The following is a 15,450-nucleotide window of genomic DNA, read 5'->3' on the forward strand; positions in this document are numbered from 1 at the left end:
GCCCATGGTGAGGGAGTGGGAGTCGATGGTCTTTAAGGTCCCTTCCAACCCAGACCGTTCTGGGATTCTGTGATGAGTAGAATTCATGAAGACTGAATGTCCTACTCATGTTGGAAAGGGGCGGAGTGGAAGAAAGGGAAATGCTCAGCTTCTAACTAAAGGTAAATTTGCCGTGAAATCTGCCTTCTTTCAGTGCCTTTTCTTTGTTCTTTCAGGATGAGCTGACTGGAATTGAGCGTTTGAGCGAGGATGCCATTGTGTCAGGCTCCTACAAGAACAAGAGCCTTTGTGCCAACCCAGAGGACACGTGTGACTTCAACAGGGCTGCCCACCTGGCCTCAACGCCCTTCCACGGCGTGGTGGCTCAGAGAGTGCCAGCTCCCGCTTTCTGTCCCAGTGAGCTGAAGGAAGATAGTCCGGAATCCAAGAGCGCGCCTCTGAGTCAGGAGACGCCTGTGTGTGAAGGAGCATTCACTGAATCTCTCAGTGTAAAAAAACTGAGGTAATCAATGGGAAAGGACCTTAAGGCCCTTCCCCTGCACGTGTTTCATGTTGTGGTTTTGGTGTTGCTAAGGAAGGAGTGTTTGTGACAAGCCCAGGATATCCTGGAGAGAGCCATGTCTTTAGCTCAGGGTCCACTTTGCCTTGAGCAGATTGAAGAGGTAAGAGAGAGCCCACCTGGCTTTTCAGCATTACTGGTGTGGGACTTAAGTACAAGGTTTTTTTTAACCAAAAAACTTGTTGAGAAATTAATAAATACATTCTGTCTTCGTTATCAAACATGAAAAGCAGAATCACCTCCTCTTTTATACTTGTAGGGAGAAGGTCATTAATGGCACTGAGATCATATTAACTGAGCCTTACACTTCAGGGAGCCGCTTTTGGGAGTGTCAAACTATTTCTTTTTCTGAAGTACCAGAAAGGTTAGGTTTTCTGTGACACTAAAGCAGAAGTTATTGTCACCTGAGCCCCTCAGGGACGAATTTTAGCCAGAGAAATAAGGTGGAGAATCAGCAGGTGCCAGCAGTTAACAGAAGGAAAGGACGGGAACACACGCGAGCAGGAGCAGGACTATGCCTTTCAGATGATATTAACTACGAGCGCAGTTTTTCCGCGCCGCCGTGGGTGTAGGGGAAAACTACATTTCCCGTGATGCCCCGGGGTGACGCAGGACGTCGCTAATCAGGTGGAGCGGGGCGCGGCCAATGGGGAGGTGGGAGCGGTTTGAATTCTGAGGCGGCGCTGCCGTTACGGCTTTTGAGCTGCTGCGCTTCTGTGTCGGTCCGGGCGGCTCGCGCCGCTGCGAGCTGTGTGCGGTATGTCCGGCTGGGAGGGGTTCGTGGGAATGGGGCCGCCCGCGGTGTAAGGGGCTAAGGCGGCCTCAGGTGCTGTGGTGTCCGTGAGTGGGTGAGGGATGAGGCGCTGTGCGGTGAGAGGTGCGCGGCGGCTGAGGGTTGTGGGGTCCGTGAGGGGCGCGCGCGCCTGTGGGGCTGAGGAGGCTGTGTGAGGGGCTGATGGCCCTGGCGGGCCCTCGAGGATCTGGGGGGGACTGTGGGGTCCGTGAGGGGCTGAGAGGCGCTCAGGGTTGATGGTTGTGGGGTCCATAATGGACTGAGGTGGCCTTTGGATGCTGTGAGGTGCGTGGAGCTGATGGTTGTGGGGTCCTTGAGAGGCGTTCGGGGCTCCCTGAGGGGCTGTGGGATCCCTGTGGGGCTGAGAAGCCGTGAGGTGTGTGTAGGACTTGTGGGGGATGTAAGCTGTGAGGTGCGCGGGACTGAATGCTGCGGGATTCGTGAGGGGCACGCGGCTGAGGGGCGCTCGGAGATCCCTGAAGGGCTGCAGTTTGTGCGGTGTGTGGGGCTCTGGGTGTCTCGGGGGGTCTGTGAGGGGCTGTGTGGGGTCTGTGAGGGGCTGTAAGGTGTGAGGTGCGTGCGGCTGAGGGGCTGTGGGGGTCCGTGAGGGCTGTGGGGTGTGTAGGGCGGAGGCGCTGTGGGAGGCTTTAGGATAGAAGGTACTTGGCGCTCGCAGCTCTGGTACTCTGAGACGTATTTTTCTGGCCGGCACGGCGCTGGGGCTGCCCGGTCCCGGCTTGGGGCGGTGCGTCCCGGGGAAGCAGCAGCCTCGCCTCCCCTCGGTGGCAGCGGGGAGTCCCCGCCGCTGTCCCCCGGCAGGGGTGGAGGCTGGGCTGTGCCCCCCGCCCGCTGCAGCTTTCGTCTAAGTGGGGAAGGACCAGAGGGTCCCGACTAAGCCTGGCTGAGGCTCCCTGTGGCCGGAGCGCGCCCGTCGGCAGCCGCTGTGGGGAGGGTGGGGGGATGTCGGGGCAGGCAAAGGAGCAATCACTGAGGAGGGAGGTGGTTTAAACTTACTTAGTGGCTTTTGCTGCGGACGTTGGTTGCTTGCGGCTTTTCATTGTCTGGATGGGCTCTTTTTTCATGTATTTGCCGTAGAGGGGAATCAAACCCCCAAATCCCTCTAAATGTTTGGTATCAAAGTGGTGTGTTGTGGCTGCACAGAAAATTCGGAGTGAATGGGCTGATGAAAGCTGGCTCTGTCATGTTTCCGGTCAATACCCAGCCTTACAGCTCTCCATTTCTTGTTAATGCAGGATTAAGGGAGAGGTGGTCATGTCCGAGGAGGATGGCCACGAGTGGGAGCTGAGCAAGGAGAATGTGCAGCCCCTCAGGCACGGCCGGGTGATGTCCAGCTTGCAAGAGGCACTGGCTCAACAGGACTGTTCCAGCCACACTGCTGTGCAGCTGAAAAAACAGTAAGTGATGTTATAACAGCTCCTTTCCCCTTATTTTCCTTCTTCCTCATTTAATCAATGTCTTCTTTAACTGTACTAATCTCATAAGCATTAAAAAAGGCGTAAAAGAAGTTTAGTAACTATGCCTGTATTATTACCACACTCTAGGATTTTAGAACTACTGATTGTGGGTATTGTGTAGCACAGACTTCAACTTCTTAGGTTTGCAATGCAGCATTTAATCAGCAAACACTAGGGAGGTTTGGCTGTGCTTTTTAATAAATAATTAACTCTTTGTTTGTAATATACTAGATAAATTTACTGTGATAAACATGTATTTATTGGATGAATGATGCTATGTTGTAGGGAGTTTGAAGCAGAAATACGATTTTACTCTGGAGATGACCCTCTGGACGTGTGGGAGCGGTAAGTTTCCCTTTATTTCAGAAAAGAGTGTTGAAAGGTCAGATATCCTTGTAAAAGCAAGGGAAACACATTCTAATTTAATAAGAAACTCATTGAAAGCTAAGTTCTATAATAGTTTTTAAATATTCTATTGTGTTCCAATGTTATGCCTATTTTTCTTAATCTCTTTATATTTTACAGATGCTTATTAAGAACTGACTCACACTGAACACATTCTGTCTCTAGGTACATCAAGTGGACTGAGCAGGCCTTCCCCGGGGGTGGCAAGGATGGCAACCTGGCAGCAGTTCTGGAAAGGGCAGTGAGAGCCCTCCACGGGCAGCAGCGATACTACAAAGACCCTCGCTATCTGAATCTCTGGCTCAAGTTTGTGAGTGTTTTGGGAACCTCTCTTGGGTGCTGATTTTCCTTGGCACCTTGTCATGTTGCCTGCACACAGCTAAGCTGATTCTGGTGACAAGAGTCAGACAGTGTTGTACAACGAGTGCATCCATTAGATGTATTTTTCTGCAAACACTTTAATCTTGAGTTCTTCTCATTTCCAGACCAGTTTTTAGGGTTGTTCACTTTGGACAACTCCAAAGTCTAGAAGTTTTCGTTTTGGAAAAGCTGCCTTAAATAAACAGAGGTCAAATATTTATTTAAGGAGAAAGAGAAGTGATTTAAAGATACAACATCTAAAATATATCTGTCGTACCAGATATTTTAGCTTCTAGCTGTCTTCTGTCCCCATCCTTTTACACTCTAAAGCAAGCTAAGCGTGTTCTGGTCCTGCTCTGTCTCTCCATTGCTGTAATATTTGTTGTCTGTTCCTTTTCAAAGCAGCTTTTCCCCAGCTGTTGCTTGCTGAGTGATTACCAGCTCCAAAACTGGCAAGGAATGTTCTATACTTCATCTGAAGCTAAAATAACTGTTAATTCTTAGGAATATTAATATAGTGTAATTCAGTCATTGAATTACTTCACACTCAAATAAAAAATGATAAAATTCTCTGTACTGGCCTTAGAGCTGCTCCTGTCACACCTGTATTGAAATCATTGGGGTCTTGCTGGAGGCATCGAAATGCAGATTTTGACTGGGGCCCCTCTGCAGTGCCGTGTGATTACAGACACACTTGGGTCGTTTCAGGGTGATTGCTGCAATGAGCCCTTGGATTTGTACAGTTACCTGTGCAGCCAGGAGATTGGCACCACGCTGGCCCTACTCTACATCACCTGGGCAGAGGCGCTCGAGGCCAGGGGCAGCTTCAGGAAAGCAGATCTGATATTCCAGGAAGGGCTCCAGCGCAAGGCTGAGCCTTTGGACAAACTCCAGGCTCATCACAAGTAAGGGAGGAACTTGGGTGCTTCCCTGGGTTCATGCCCTAGGGAAGGTTATGCTGACTTCTCCAATGTTTGTTTTCTAGGCAGTTTCAGGCCCGTGTTTCCCGGCAGGCACTACTGGCACTTGAGGAAAATTCTGATGGAGACAATATGGGATTGCTGGAAATTGCAGAGCCTCAGAGAAGTTCTCTGGCAGACCTCAAAGGCAGAGGGAAGAAGAAAGTGAGAGCCCCCATTAGTCGTGTGGGAGATGCAGTTAAAGGTACTACATTCAAGAGCTAAAACTACCTGGTATTGGGGTGGTTTCATCTCTTTAAGGTGAGATTTGCAATTGAATGTGACAGTTGAAGGTCAATTGACATAAATCTTCTTGCTTATAGTCATGAACCCAAACAGAAGCTGCCAACCTCAGACTTCTCAGCAGCTTCCAAATGCTCCGAGTTTTGCTGTGTTTGATGAAAATTCTGTGTCTGGACCTGAGATTGCCACGCTTACAGCACAGTCATGGCCAGCACCTCCAGTTCCCAAGGCCAAGGAGAATGAACTCAGCGCAGGACCGTGGAACTCTGGCAGGGTAAGGAGGCTCAAAAGGAGAGGGAAAAGAAAGGGAGGTGTGTGTAAGTTGATGACTTCTGATTGTTGAAACAAAGTTGAGTCTTTCTCCCTTTCCTGTGGTTTGTGTCTATTGGAAATACAGATTTAATCATGGAATTGTGAAATTGTTTGGGTTGGGAGGAATCTTACAGATCATCCGGTTTCACCTTCCACTAGCCCAGGTGTTCCAAGCCCCATCCAACCTGGCCTTGGACACCTGCAGGGCTGGGGCAGCCACGGCTTCAGTGGCTAATCTGTGCCAGGGCCTCTTCCTCCCAGAAAAGAATTTCTTCCCAATATCTCATCCCAAGCAACCCTCCTTTGGCTTAAGGCCCTTCCCTCTTGTCCTGTCACTCCAGGCCCTTGTGAGTGGTTGCTCTCCTTCTAAAGAGTCCCTGGCCATGCATACCCTGTTCAAGTTTAGCAGGCTGATATTGATGGAATAATGATTAAAAAAAAAAAAAACCGTGTGGAGCTTTAAGATCAAGAAAAGAAAATCCTTGCTAAGGAGAAGAATTGGCAGAGGTGGCCTGCTGAAGTGTTTGGAGGGCAGAAAAAGAATATAAGAGGGAAAACCTTAGCCAAGAAGGGGAGAGAAGCCAGGCATTAGATAAATCTTTAAGAAAAAAACCATGAGAATTAAGTTCTATTGAAAAATACAAACCTGAATGAAGAACTTGTTGTCTGTCTTGTGCAAAGAAGGCATGTACAGCAGTCTGCAGGTCTTGTTTTGAAGTGCTTGTGAGGAAAACAGAAGAGCAGAGATCAAAAGAATCCAAGTGCTGTATCAATGGAATATTTATCCTGGCAATAGGATGACAGAAAGTACCTTCCAATGGCTTAAACTAAGCATCAAAAGAAGCAGCTGTGCTACAGGTGTTTAAACTATTGTAGAGAAGTGATGCAAGACCTTGTCTGAAGGGAATCAATCTTGTGAGATCAGTTTTGTTTCACAGGTGCTCAGATAACCCCCAGTGTTGCCATGTTCTTGGTAGCTGAGAAAAGAATAGAAAGCCCTGAGATTGATGCCTGGAAGTAGAACACAACCTTTTCCTGACCACGTTAGACTGATAATGTAAAAGCAAACCTCTAATTGGAAGCCTTCAGGTACAGAATGTGGCAAAAAAGCAGTGCTCAGGATTTGATCCTCACAACTGGGCCATGGGAATATCTGGCCAATATTGTCCAATGAGAGGAGCAGCTGGATTGGTCATTTCCCTGGCTTCTGCCCTGCTCCCCTACGTTTATCTTGCCTGTGCTTAGATGGTGCAAAATGAAATGGCCTTGGAGAGGTAACAGGCAAGACATAACAAAACTGAGGGATGTGTCAATAAGTGCGTGTTCCCTGTGGGAGAGAACTGGAAGTTCCACTGAGGCATTTAACTGTCTACAGAACCACAAATATGTGAAGAGCACATAAAAGTGAAAACCTTGAGGCATCAAGATAATGTGAATACTTACATCTTCTCAATAGGGATGTTTTTCTAAGTGAAGCTTGGTCACAAAAACTGGAATGAGGGAGGGATGGAAGCAGGCTAACACTTAGGGCAACTCCAGTGCCATTCCTTTCATACAGGGAGCTGTTTGATTAACTGAATGGAAAAGTTAATTAAATCACAGGTGTCATATAGCTGAGAAGAGTGAGGAAGAGTTGTCAATATAAAATTTCTTTTACCAGTCTCTTTGTGCTGCTTAAAACATTCATTCTCATCTCTGAATGCTTCCACATTTCTTTTCATGTCTGCCCTTAGAGTAGTCTCTGCTCCTCTCTTAATGAAATTTCTTAGAGTTAATTAAAGAGAACATCCTGCGTCTGGCAGAAGAGGTGAGGGTGTTCAATTCCACTCCACTGAAGGGCAGTGCAAGAATAACCCTTGGTGAATGCTCTGACCTTGTAAAACCTGCATAGAGAAGAAGAGGTTTCTCTTCCTGCTGGTTTCAAATGCCTCAGGAAGCAGTTTGGGAACAGATAGAAAAGAGGAGAGAGTTTGTGAAGTATTCCCTCAATGTAACTTTTTGTGTGCTGAAGAGTCCCAGGGAATTGAAATAGGCAGAGGAGACTAGTGCATTGTCAGGCTAAATTCCGCCTCTTCCCTTTACTAATGGTCCTTGGAAACTGTTAAGGGATTTTTGTGGTGCTGAAATGGCCTCTGATGGGAGAACAGAAAAAAATACAACCCAAGCCCAAGTCTGGAGGCAGTTGGTGGGCAGGAGAATGAATATGATCATAGATTTGTGCAATCTTGGCTGTGTAAAACGAGGAGCAGGTGGAATAGCCAGCCTGGCCAGGATAATGTGTATGTGTGTGTACATATATACATCCCACAATGTGTATAAACCATTCCCTCAGAATAGCAGGGGCTGGTCAGGACACGCAGCAAGAACCTGCCTTGCTTTTAGGTGCCGGTGCTCGGCTGTTGGGCTGTGACTGTGTCAGAAGGAATTCCTCTTGGAAAAGTCTCCATCAAGTTTAATTTTCTAGATGAGAAAGCCTCGAAATGAGCAGAAGATGAGGGAAAGGGAGATGCAGAGTGCAGGGGGTGCACAGACTGCAATGAATCCTGAAGTTGTTAATGTTTCCTTTCCTCCCGCAGCGCCCTCGCAGCACTGTGAGCTCTGGCGTGGAAGTGCCCCAGCCTCTGCCCAGTTTCACCCCCTATGTGGAGGAGTCAGCTCAGCCACAAATGATGTGAGTGCTGGGTCTGAGAGGGGGGGGGACTGCATTTGGGATTCTCAAAGGTGCTTCCTAAAACTGGGACTTGTTTTGCCAAGTCCTTAAGCCTCTTGAGCTACAGGAATTGAAAAATCTGTCAGCCTGGAAGCAATTAGTGCTGCATCTTGATGACAGAGGCTTCAGCTGAGGTTGCATGAGGACACGGCAAGTGTTCAGTGCTGCTCCTGATGTGGGAGCCTAGATCATATTTGTATGTGCTAATTAGTTTAATGGCTTAACTCGGTGTGTTTACTCGAAAGCACAAGCTACCTGTCTTAGGGTGCTGTGTGCTGTGAAGCAGCCCCAAATTGAGGCTGACTTGTGGCTGTTTTTTTGTGTCTTGGCAACTCTGTGCTCAGCATATCTGGAGTTCTTTTCTGAAATAAGCTATCAGGGTTGCCATGCCAACAGTGTTGCTTAGGTGGTGGAGGGGGGAGTGTGCTGTTTGTCCAGCTCTCCCTGAAATGCTGATGCATCCCAGGAGATGGGGTGGTTTAGTTAGTGCAGAGGGAAAGGCAATGTTTTGCAAGGTTGCTCTACCTTTCTGTGGCTGCTGATGGCCAGGGAATGGACAGGCTCCTTCTGAGAGAGGAGTGGCACAGCCTGTTTGGTGTTACTGACAGTTCCCATCGGTCTGAATTGCCTGGGATCAGGGAATGCTGAGAGGTGGAGAGCAGCACAGATTGCCTTGGGCTGCAGAATGGCCCTGACCTCGGCTATGCCGTGGTTTAGACTGTAAGACCGTTTCTTTCTCCTGAAAGTCAGTGTTGCCACATCAGTAAATGTCTTGGCATGCTGGTCTCTTGGATGAAGATTTGTTACTCACTGAGGGCAGCAGCTTTTCATACCAGGGCGAGGGCAGGATTGGGTAGAACTGAGCAGCAGGCTAAGTTACCCCCAAGTGACTTGGGCAGAGGCTTGCTATGTAGGTTTAGATTATGTAGTTGAAATCTTATAAGTAAATTTTGGGGTTTTTTCCTGTCTTTGGGTCCGTTTTCTCATGATAGCTTAGTCACCTGCCGAATGTGGAAGTGTTATGCTGAAACTGATGCAAATCATGCGATCAGCTGTCATCCATGGTTCGTGGCAGAAGACCCCTGTTGTGATCTTGGTATTGATCCCATCACTCCCACAATAAAGCTTTTAAACCACACACATATGGAGCCCTTGTTTGGCTCTTGATCACGCCCAGGAGTGAGTTTATCCAGCTGAAGTCAGCTGGATTGCTGGTGTTGGTATCAGTGTTGCTTCTTCTCTCCTGAAATTAGCATGTAGGTTTCATCTGGCCCAAAAGTTTCCATTTTTAAGTCACTTTTCTTTCAGAGTTTAGGGAGTTGTCAGTCAGGTCAATGGAACGAAATTGAGCAGATCCTGCTTCAGGATGCACGGCAGTTTAGGCATCGTAAGAATTTTATTTGCTTTTGACTGGACCTTATAAACACTTTAGGTTGGATTTGTGTTTTGTTGTTTGTTTTTAGTTATCACACAATTCTGAATAGTATGGTGGCCTTTGGCGTTACTTGTTCCAATTTTCTTGTACATTTTGTTCTAAGCACAGAACAGAATGTCTTTACATTACTCCAAAACCAGGTTCTGAAATTAGCCCTGTTGTCTCCTGTGCCTGCTTTTCTGTGCTACAGTGAAGTTCACAAAGCCCAAGTAATAAATTCCTGGTTTTTCAGGACTCCCTGCAAAATTGAGCCCAGCATAAACAGTGTGTTAAGTACTCGCAAACCTGAGGAGCGGGAGGACCCGCTGCAGCGAGTGCAGCATCAGCAGCAGGATGCTCAGGCAAAGAAAGAGATGGTGATGTACTGCAAAGAGAAAGTTTATGCTGGAGTTGATGAATTCTCTTTTGAAGAGATCAGAGCTGAAATCTACAGGAAGAAAGCAAAAAAGAAAGATGAAGGTATGTTCCAAAGTAGGCTGGAGCAAGTAAGGCCTTGCAGATGGCATCATAAAATTGTATTTGCTTCTGTCTGTGATTGCAGCTGCTTCTCTTTTTCTATTGCAATGGTTGTTTAATTGCTGTGAGGCACAGAGACAGTAACACATTCAACAGCTTTACCTGGAAGCTGTGGGGCAGGGAAAGACCACCTGACATTTTGGCCCCTTGACAATTTAGGCTGCAGCCACCGATTGTATGTGAGGTAGGCATTGGGCCTTAGAGGTATCTTTTCCTTAGACGAAATACAAGCCATAGAACGGAAGAAGGAAGAAATACAAAGGAAAATTGAGGAGCTGGAAAAGAAATTAAAGAAGAAAGAAGATGACAAACAGCAACAACCACATGAACAGGTACTGTCCTCGTTTCACTGTTCTTTTCCAAGTAGCTGCAATTTTAAATAAAAGTTCCCAAGGAAGCCGAAAGGAAGCATTTCTGATAGTCTTCTAACACACCTTAAACTTCTTTTGAAAGGATTCTTCACTGGTAAAGTATATCCTCTCTCCCTTCCTTCCCTGTTTCCAAAACAAAGCTTTTATAGTAAGTATTTTAAATAATGAAACAGAATTGTGACTTTGTAAGCTACCTATCTGCTTACTTAAGTCCTTAACAGTTGCAGGGTAACTAAAATCTCCTATGAAAGTATAAATATGGTTGCAAAGAGCAAATTATGCCTTTTAACTACACTGTGCAATAACAGTGGACTTCATGCAGGTAAGCTAAGCACAAATAAGTGACTAAAGGCAACCATTCTCTATCAGGGTTTTAATGACTTCATGGGATTATCTCCATGTTTTTGGAACCTCTTTGCCTGGCTTGCAATTCAGTCACTGTAGAACTGAAATGCAGCTTTGTTTCCACAGGCAGCGGAGGTAATGGGAGCTTTCACACCTTTGGAAATGCAAGGACTTACTCTTTCCAGCATGAAAGAACATGGGGAGAAACAGCCACAGACACAAAGGTAACAGAGGGGAGAACACTTGTGAGGCTTTGTAGGTACAACTAGTGACATGGATCACTAGCAGCCTGTTTTCTCAGGTAGAACGAAATATAGCTTTGGCATCAGCCTGTGAACTGGATCTGTGCTCTTTCTCTATAAGTTTGATTATTTGTCTGTGGGATCTTAACTTCTTGCAAGTAGCATTTGTCAGCTTGGCTTGCCTTTTTTACATAATCTACTTATGTTTTGTGAAGGTCTGTAGAATGCAAATGTGTTTGTTTTATCTTGTTCACAGTGAATTCCATGTCTATGAAGATGCTCAACTCCATAAACTGTCTTGTTCTGAGGGTAAGGATAAACAGAGAAATGAGGGCAGTCTTGCAGAGAAACATACAAATTCTAAAGCATAGTATAAACCCAACAAGTTAGCTCACCTGATGTGGTGATAAACGGATGGTTCATTAATGTGACAAAACCAAGCCTTTTTAAATGGGATTCTCTATATGCCAGCTCTGTAACTTCCTGTTAGGAGCTGTACTTTTAGGACTGGCTATTAACTATTTTAAGCAGTGTTGGATGTGCTATTTTGGAAGAACTGTGGATATGACAGAGCCTCTTGTTTTTCTTTTCAGATGTAGGCCTGCTTCCCCCACCGGCTGCTGCTCCATTTTTCTCTATATTTGATGAATCCTCTACTTTGACAAATCAGAATACAAGGTAGATTTATGTTAGACCTACATTTCAGAGGGAAGGATAACGGAAGCATCAAAGCCCTTGCTGTAGCAGCTGAAATAACTGTTTTTTGCAAGGGTGTGTGGGGTGTGTGTTTTGTCTTGTTTTATGTTGGTATTTTTTATTCAATTACTTAATTTATTCAAAGACTCTGTGATGAGGAAATACTCTCCTGTTCTTCATCTTCAGCCTAGAACTGTTTAAGCTGCTCTGTAAACTTCCTTCATTCTGGAGGGCTGTATCTATTGCTTTCTGCTAGTTCTGTAGTAGAAACTCGTTGATTGAAATTATCCCTAGAGTTCAGTGCCTGAGAGGAATTTGCTGGAGATGGGAAGCTGCTCTACGAAATGTGTAACTGACTGTAATTTCTTCTTAGCTGTTCAGCAGATGGCAGCCAGAAAAGTGCCCGTCGCCCTCTCTCTGTTCGTGAGCCTGTGGATTCTCTGAGTGCCAAGGAAAGCGCAGCAGCAGGAGCAGCAGGGGCCTGTGTAAGGGAACAGTTCAGGCAGATTTCCTGTCCTGTCAGTGCAGCCTGTGCTGCTGTCAGACTGAGTCAGCTTGGCTGGGCTGGCATCACGTGTACAGAGCAAGGATTCTGAACTGCTGCCTGCCATGGCAGCAGTGGATCGGGGTGCTGATGAGATTAGACTGGAAATATCTTGTTGTGGCTGTGGCTGCCTCATCCCTGGAAGTGTTCCAGGCCAGGCTGGATGGGGCTTGGAGCAGCCTGGACTAGTGAAGGTGTCCCTGCCCATGGTGAGGGAGTGGGAGTCGATGGTCTTTAAGGTCCCTTCCAACCCAGACCGTTCTGGGATTCTGTGATGAGTAGAATTCATGAAGACTGAATGTCCTACTCATGTTGGAAAGGGGCGGAGTGGAAGAAAGGGAAATGCTCAGCTTCTAACTAAAGGTAAATTTGCCGTGAAATCTGCCTTCTTTCAGTGCCTTTTCTTTGTTCTTTCAGGATGAGCTGACTGGAATTGAGCGTTTGAGCGAGGATGCCATTGTGTCAGGCTCCTACAAGAACAAGAGCCTTTGTGCCAACCCAGAGGACACGTGTGACTTCAACAGGGCTGCCCACCTGGCCTCAACGCCCTTCCACGGCGTGGTGGCTCAGAGAGTGCCAGCTCCCGCTTTCTGTCCCAGTGAGCTGAAGGAAGATAGTCCGGAATCCAAGAGCGCGCCTCTGAGTCAGGAGACGCCTGTGTGTGAAGGAGCATTCACTGAATCTCTCAGTGTAAAAAAACTGAGGTAATCAATGGGAAAGGACCTTAAGGCCCTTCCCCTGCACGTGTTTCATGTTGTGGTTTTGGTGTTGCTAAGGAAGGAGTGTTTGTGACAAGCCCAGGATATCCTGGAGAGAGCCATGTCTTTAGCTCAGAGTCCACTTTGCCTTGAGCAGATTGAAGAGGTTAAGAGAGAGCCCACCTGGCTTTTCAGCATTACTGCTGTGGGACTTAAGTACAAGGTTTTTTTAACCAAATAACTTGTTGAGAAATTAATAAATACATTCTGTCTTCGTTATCAAACATGAAAAGCAGAATCACCTCCTCTTTTATACTCATAGGCTTCTGCACTTATTTTTACTATATAAGATTTGTTTAGTGTTTCTAGTCTAGTTCTTCTACAGAATAAAAAAGCTGGTGAGAAGAAAAACCTTTCTGTCATTGTGAAGACTCAGCATTTGTTCTATGGGAGCCTATTAATCTAGAGCTGGATTGGATTTGCTGGCTCTTTGATGTAAACAAGTATACCATGCTGAAGGTGTTTTTTACTCAGGAGTTTCCTTGAAAACCGTGCTGATTATAATTAGGAGGAGATACTTCTCACCCAACCCTTCACTGCTTTGAAAGCACTGACATTTTATATCAAAGGGCCTGAAAAATATTCAGGATGTCTTCTGTTTTATCAGAGCAGTCAAATTTGGTGGAAGAGAAGATTCTGAGTATAATCAATCATCCAAACTGAAATGAGGCTGTGACATGACCTCTGGCTTTCTGCTAGGGATGGAAAAGTATTTCTTGATGCTAATTAAATCTCTGTGTGCACAGTAGCCTCTCCTAGTCCCTGGGTTGACATTATCTACAACTTGTATCTTTGGGGAGTCTGAGTAGTTGATGGCTTTATTTACAGCCCAATCATGGAAGCAAGCCTGGAAGATACTCGCTCGTCAGGTTCTTCGGTCTCAGGAGGTTCTCTGTCCTCTGTCACACAAATGTCTGCTATTAAATACCTGCATATCAGTGACAAACTGGAGCTGGCTCAGAGCTTACCTGCTGAAGTGGGTATTGATTCCGGAGGTGGAAACGTTTCTGGTCAGTACTAACCCGAATTTCACTCACAACAAAAACTTGCAGCTGTTACTAAACGTGGGGATTTCTCTGTCCTTCCTGTGTCCCCCTATGCTTTGTGTCTATCCCATTACTGTGACTTGTGACTGTACTTGTCTCCCTTGTCTGAAGCAGCAGTGAGGTGCAGTACAGGATGCTTGTCAGCATCCAAATCATGTCAATATTAAGGTGACAGAAGTTACTTAGGGTAGTAAAGCAGGCAGTCTGCAGGAGTAATGAAGTCAAATACCAAAATTAAAAATTTGGACTGGATGGCAGTAATAACTTCTAAGATAGCTTTGTTTTGGCTTGTCTTTGTTTTTTCTCTGTAATCATAGTGTGTGTCTCCTGATGTACTGATAAGCTACTGCTTTGGAAGGGATGAATATGAGTTTGGAGTCTAGTGCAAGTTGCATAATTTTGGTTTAAATCTGCATTTTAGCTATGCTGTAAACTGTTGTGCTGCTTCACAGTATCCTTCTTATTCTTATTGAGGGAAAACAGTACTGGTACTTAAATAGTCAATTTCTTTGCTTATTTTTCTTCTAGTTAAAGGCCCTTGTTTCTCTCTGTTCTAAATATTTAGATTACAGTTAGAACAGAAATGGTCACACAAAGCCTTCAAAATCTGGGCTGTGGAATTAGAAGTGTGTTGGATGATGGTGTTAAAGGTGTTTAACTCTTTTGATTTTGGTTTATGGTGCTTTATTAGAATTGTGCATTTGAAAATTCAGTGTATCTACACTGGAGAGTTATGTTCTTATGTGCCTGGAGACTATTTTATAATGAAGCATGCTTGGGACTTGGAATGAAAGTACAATTAGAAATGATATCACTGAAATAGCTGGGATGTTTTGGATGGAGCTTTGTCTTGTTTTTATCATATGTGCTAAACTTTAGAGCAAGATGAAAAATCTCATAAAAAAAAGAATGCATTCGTTCAGATGTTTTAGTGGTCCTTTCTTAAACTTTGGATCTTTTCAGTTGCTTTGTTTCTTCATCTCTGCACATCTCCCTTGAACTGCAGCTCTCACCCTGGATGTAGTAATTCTTAATCTGTGTAAAGGATAAAAATTATTTCAGGTGTCTGTCAGTTTATTCCTGTAAAATATGCCAGTAAATTTTCTAGTTTGTGATGGCAAAAGCTTGGAACACATTGTAGCCTCCAGCCTACAGTTTCCTGAATCTTTCACAGAATTGCTTCCTGACTGCAATGCTTTTCAAATAAGTGTGGATAACTGTAGATAGTGTGTACTGTGTAGGTTTAAAATGTTCTCCCCCATTACAAGCACTTGGCATTTGGGAGAAGGCAGTAGAGGCCATCTTGTTCTTGTGTTTTATCTCAAATGATCAAGCAGAGTAAACACTTGAGGCTACCTTGGTTTTTACAGATCAACTCATCTATTGAATGACCTTATGTTCTGTTATGAAGGAAAATAAGTCCAGTCCTACAGGTGTCTTCCAGGAGATAAAAGCCATTAGATTCTTAACATTGCAGTGAGCAGCAGACTTGGAGTCCAACTTTGTTTTCATTTTCTTACATAAAACCTCTGCTGTAATCAAAGGACTACATTCCCCTAAACCCCATAATGTAAAAACCCCAAGCTAATCACTTGCTCTGGGCATAGATTTTAAAAAGGAGTGTTGATTTGCAGAATGAGTTTGAATTCTGCTGTGGCTGAAATTAATTCAGAGCTTTGTC

At 45.4% G+C, this 15,450-nt stretch overlaps 1 protein-coding gene across 7 annotated transcripts in view; it reads left to right on the plus strand.

Moving 5' to 3' along the window:
* The window catches only part of BUB1B (BUB1 mitotic checkpoint serine/threonine kinase B), a 31,082-nt gene that overhangs the window by 5,887 nt on the left and 9,745 nt on the right, over positions 1–15,450 (plus strand). For 6 of the 7 annotated variants that reach the window (XM_040066302.1, XM_040066301.1, XM_040066303.2 and 3 more), the window contains 16 exons: positions 216–502; positions 2,606–2,767; positions 3,113–3,172; positions 3,398–3,542; positions 4,301–4,497; positions 4,578–4,756; positions 4,875–5,068; positions 7,683–7,777; positions 9,484–9,710; positions 9,987–10,099; positions 10,610–10,707; positions 10,982–11,034; positions 11,319–11,403; positions 11,795–11,906; positions 12,383–12,669; positions 13,552–13,733. In XM_040066302.1, the coding sequence (XP_039922236.1) occupies positions 2,625–2,767; positions 3,113–3,172; positions 3,398–3,542; positions 4,301–4,497; positions 4,578–4,756; positions 4,875–5,068; positions 7,683–7,777; positions 9,484–9,710; positions 9,987–10,099; positions 10,610–10,707; positions 10,982–11,034; positions 11,319–11,403; positions 11,795–11,906; positions 12,383–12,669; positions 13,552–13,733 (2,170 nt within the window). In that variant the 5' untranslated portion in view covers positions 216–502; positions 2,606–2,624. Of the gene's footprint in view, positions 1–215; positions 503–1,209; positions 1,317–2,605; positions 2,768–3,112; positions 3,173–3,397; positions 3,543–4,300; positions 4,498–4,577; positions 4,757–4,874; positions 5,069–7,682; positions 7,778–9,483; positions 9,711–9,986; positions 10,100–10,609; positions 10,708–10,981; positions 11,035–11,318; positions 11,404–11,794; positions 11,907–12,382; positions 12,670–13,551; positions 13,734–15,450 lie in introns of those variants that run through there. The other variant, XM_040066305.1, reaches the window with a different exon arrangement.

This window comes from Hirundo rustica, chromosome 6 (assembly GCF_015227805.2).
Source record: "Hirundo rustica isolate bHirRus1 chromosome 6, bHirRus1.pri.v3, whole genome shotgun sequence".
NCBI lineage: Eukaryota > Metazoa > Chordata > Aves > Passeriformes > Hirundinidae > Hirundo > Hirundo rustica.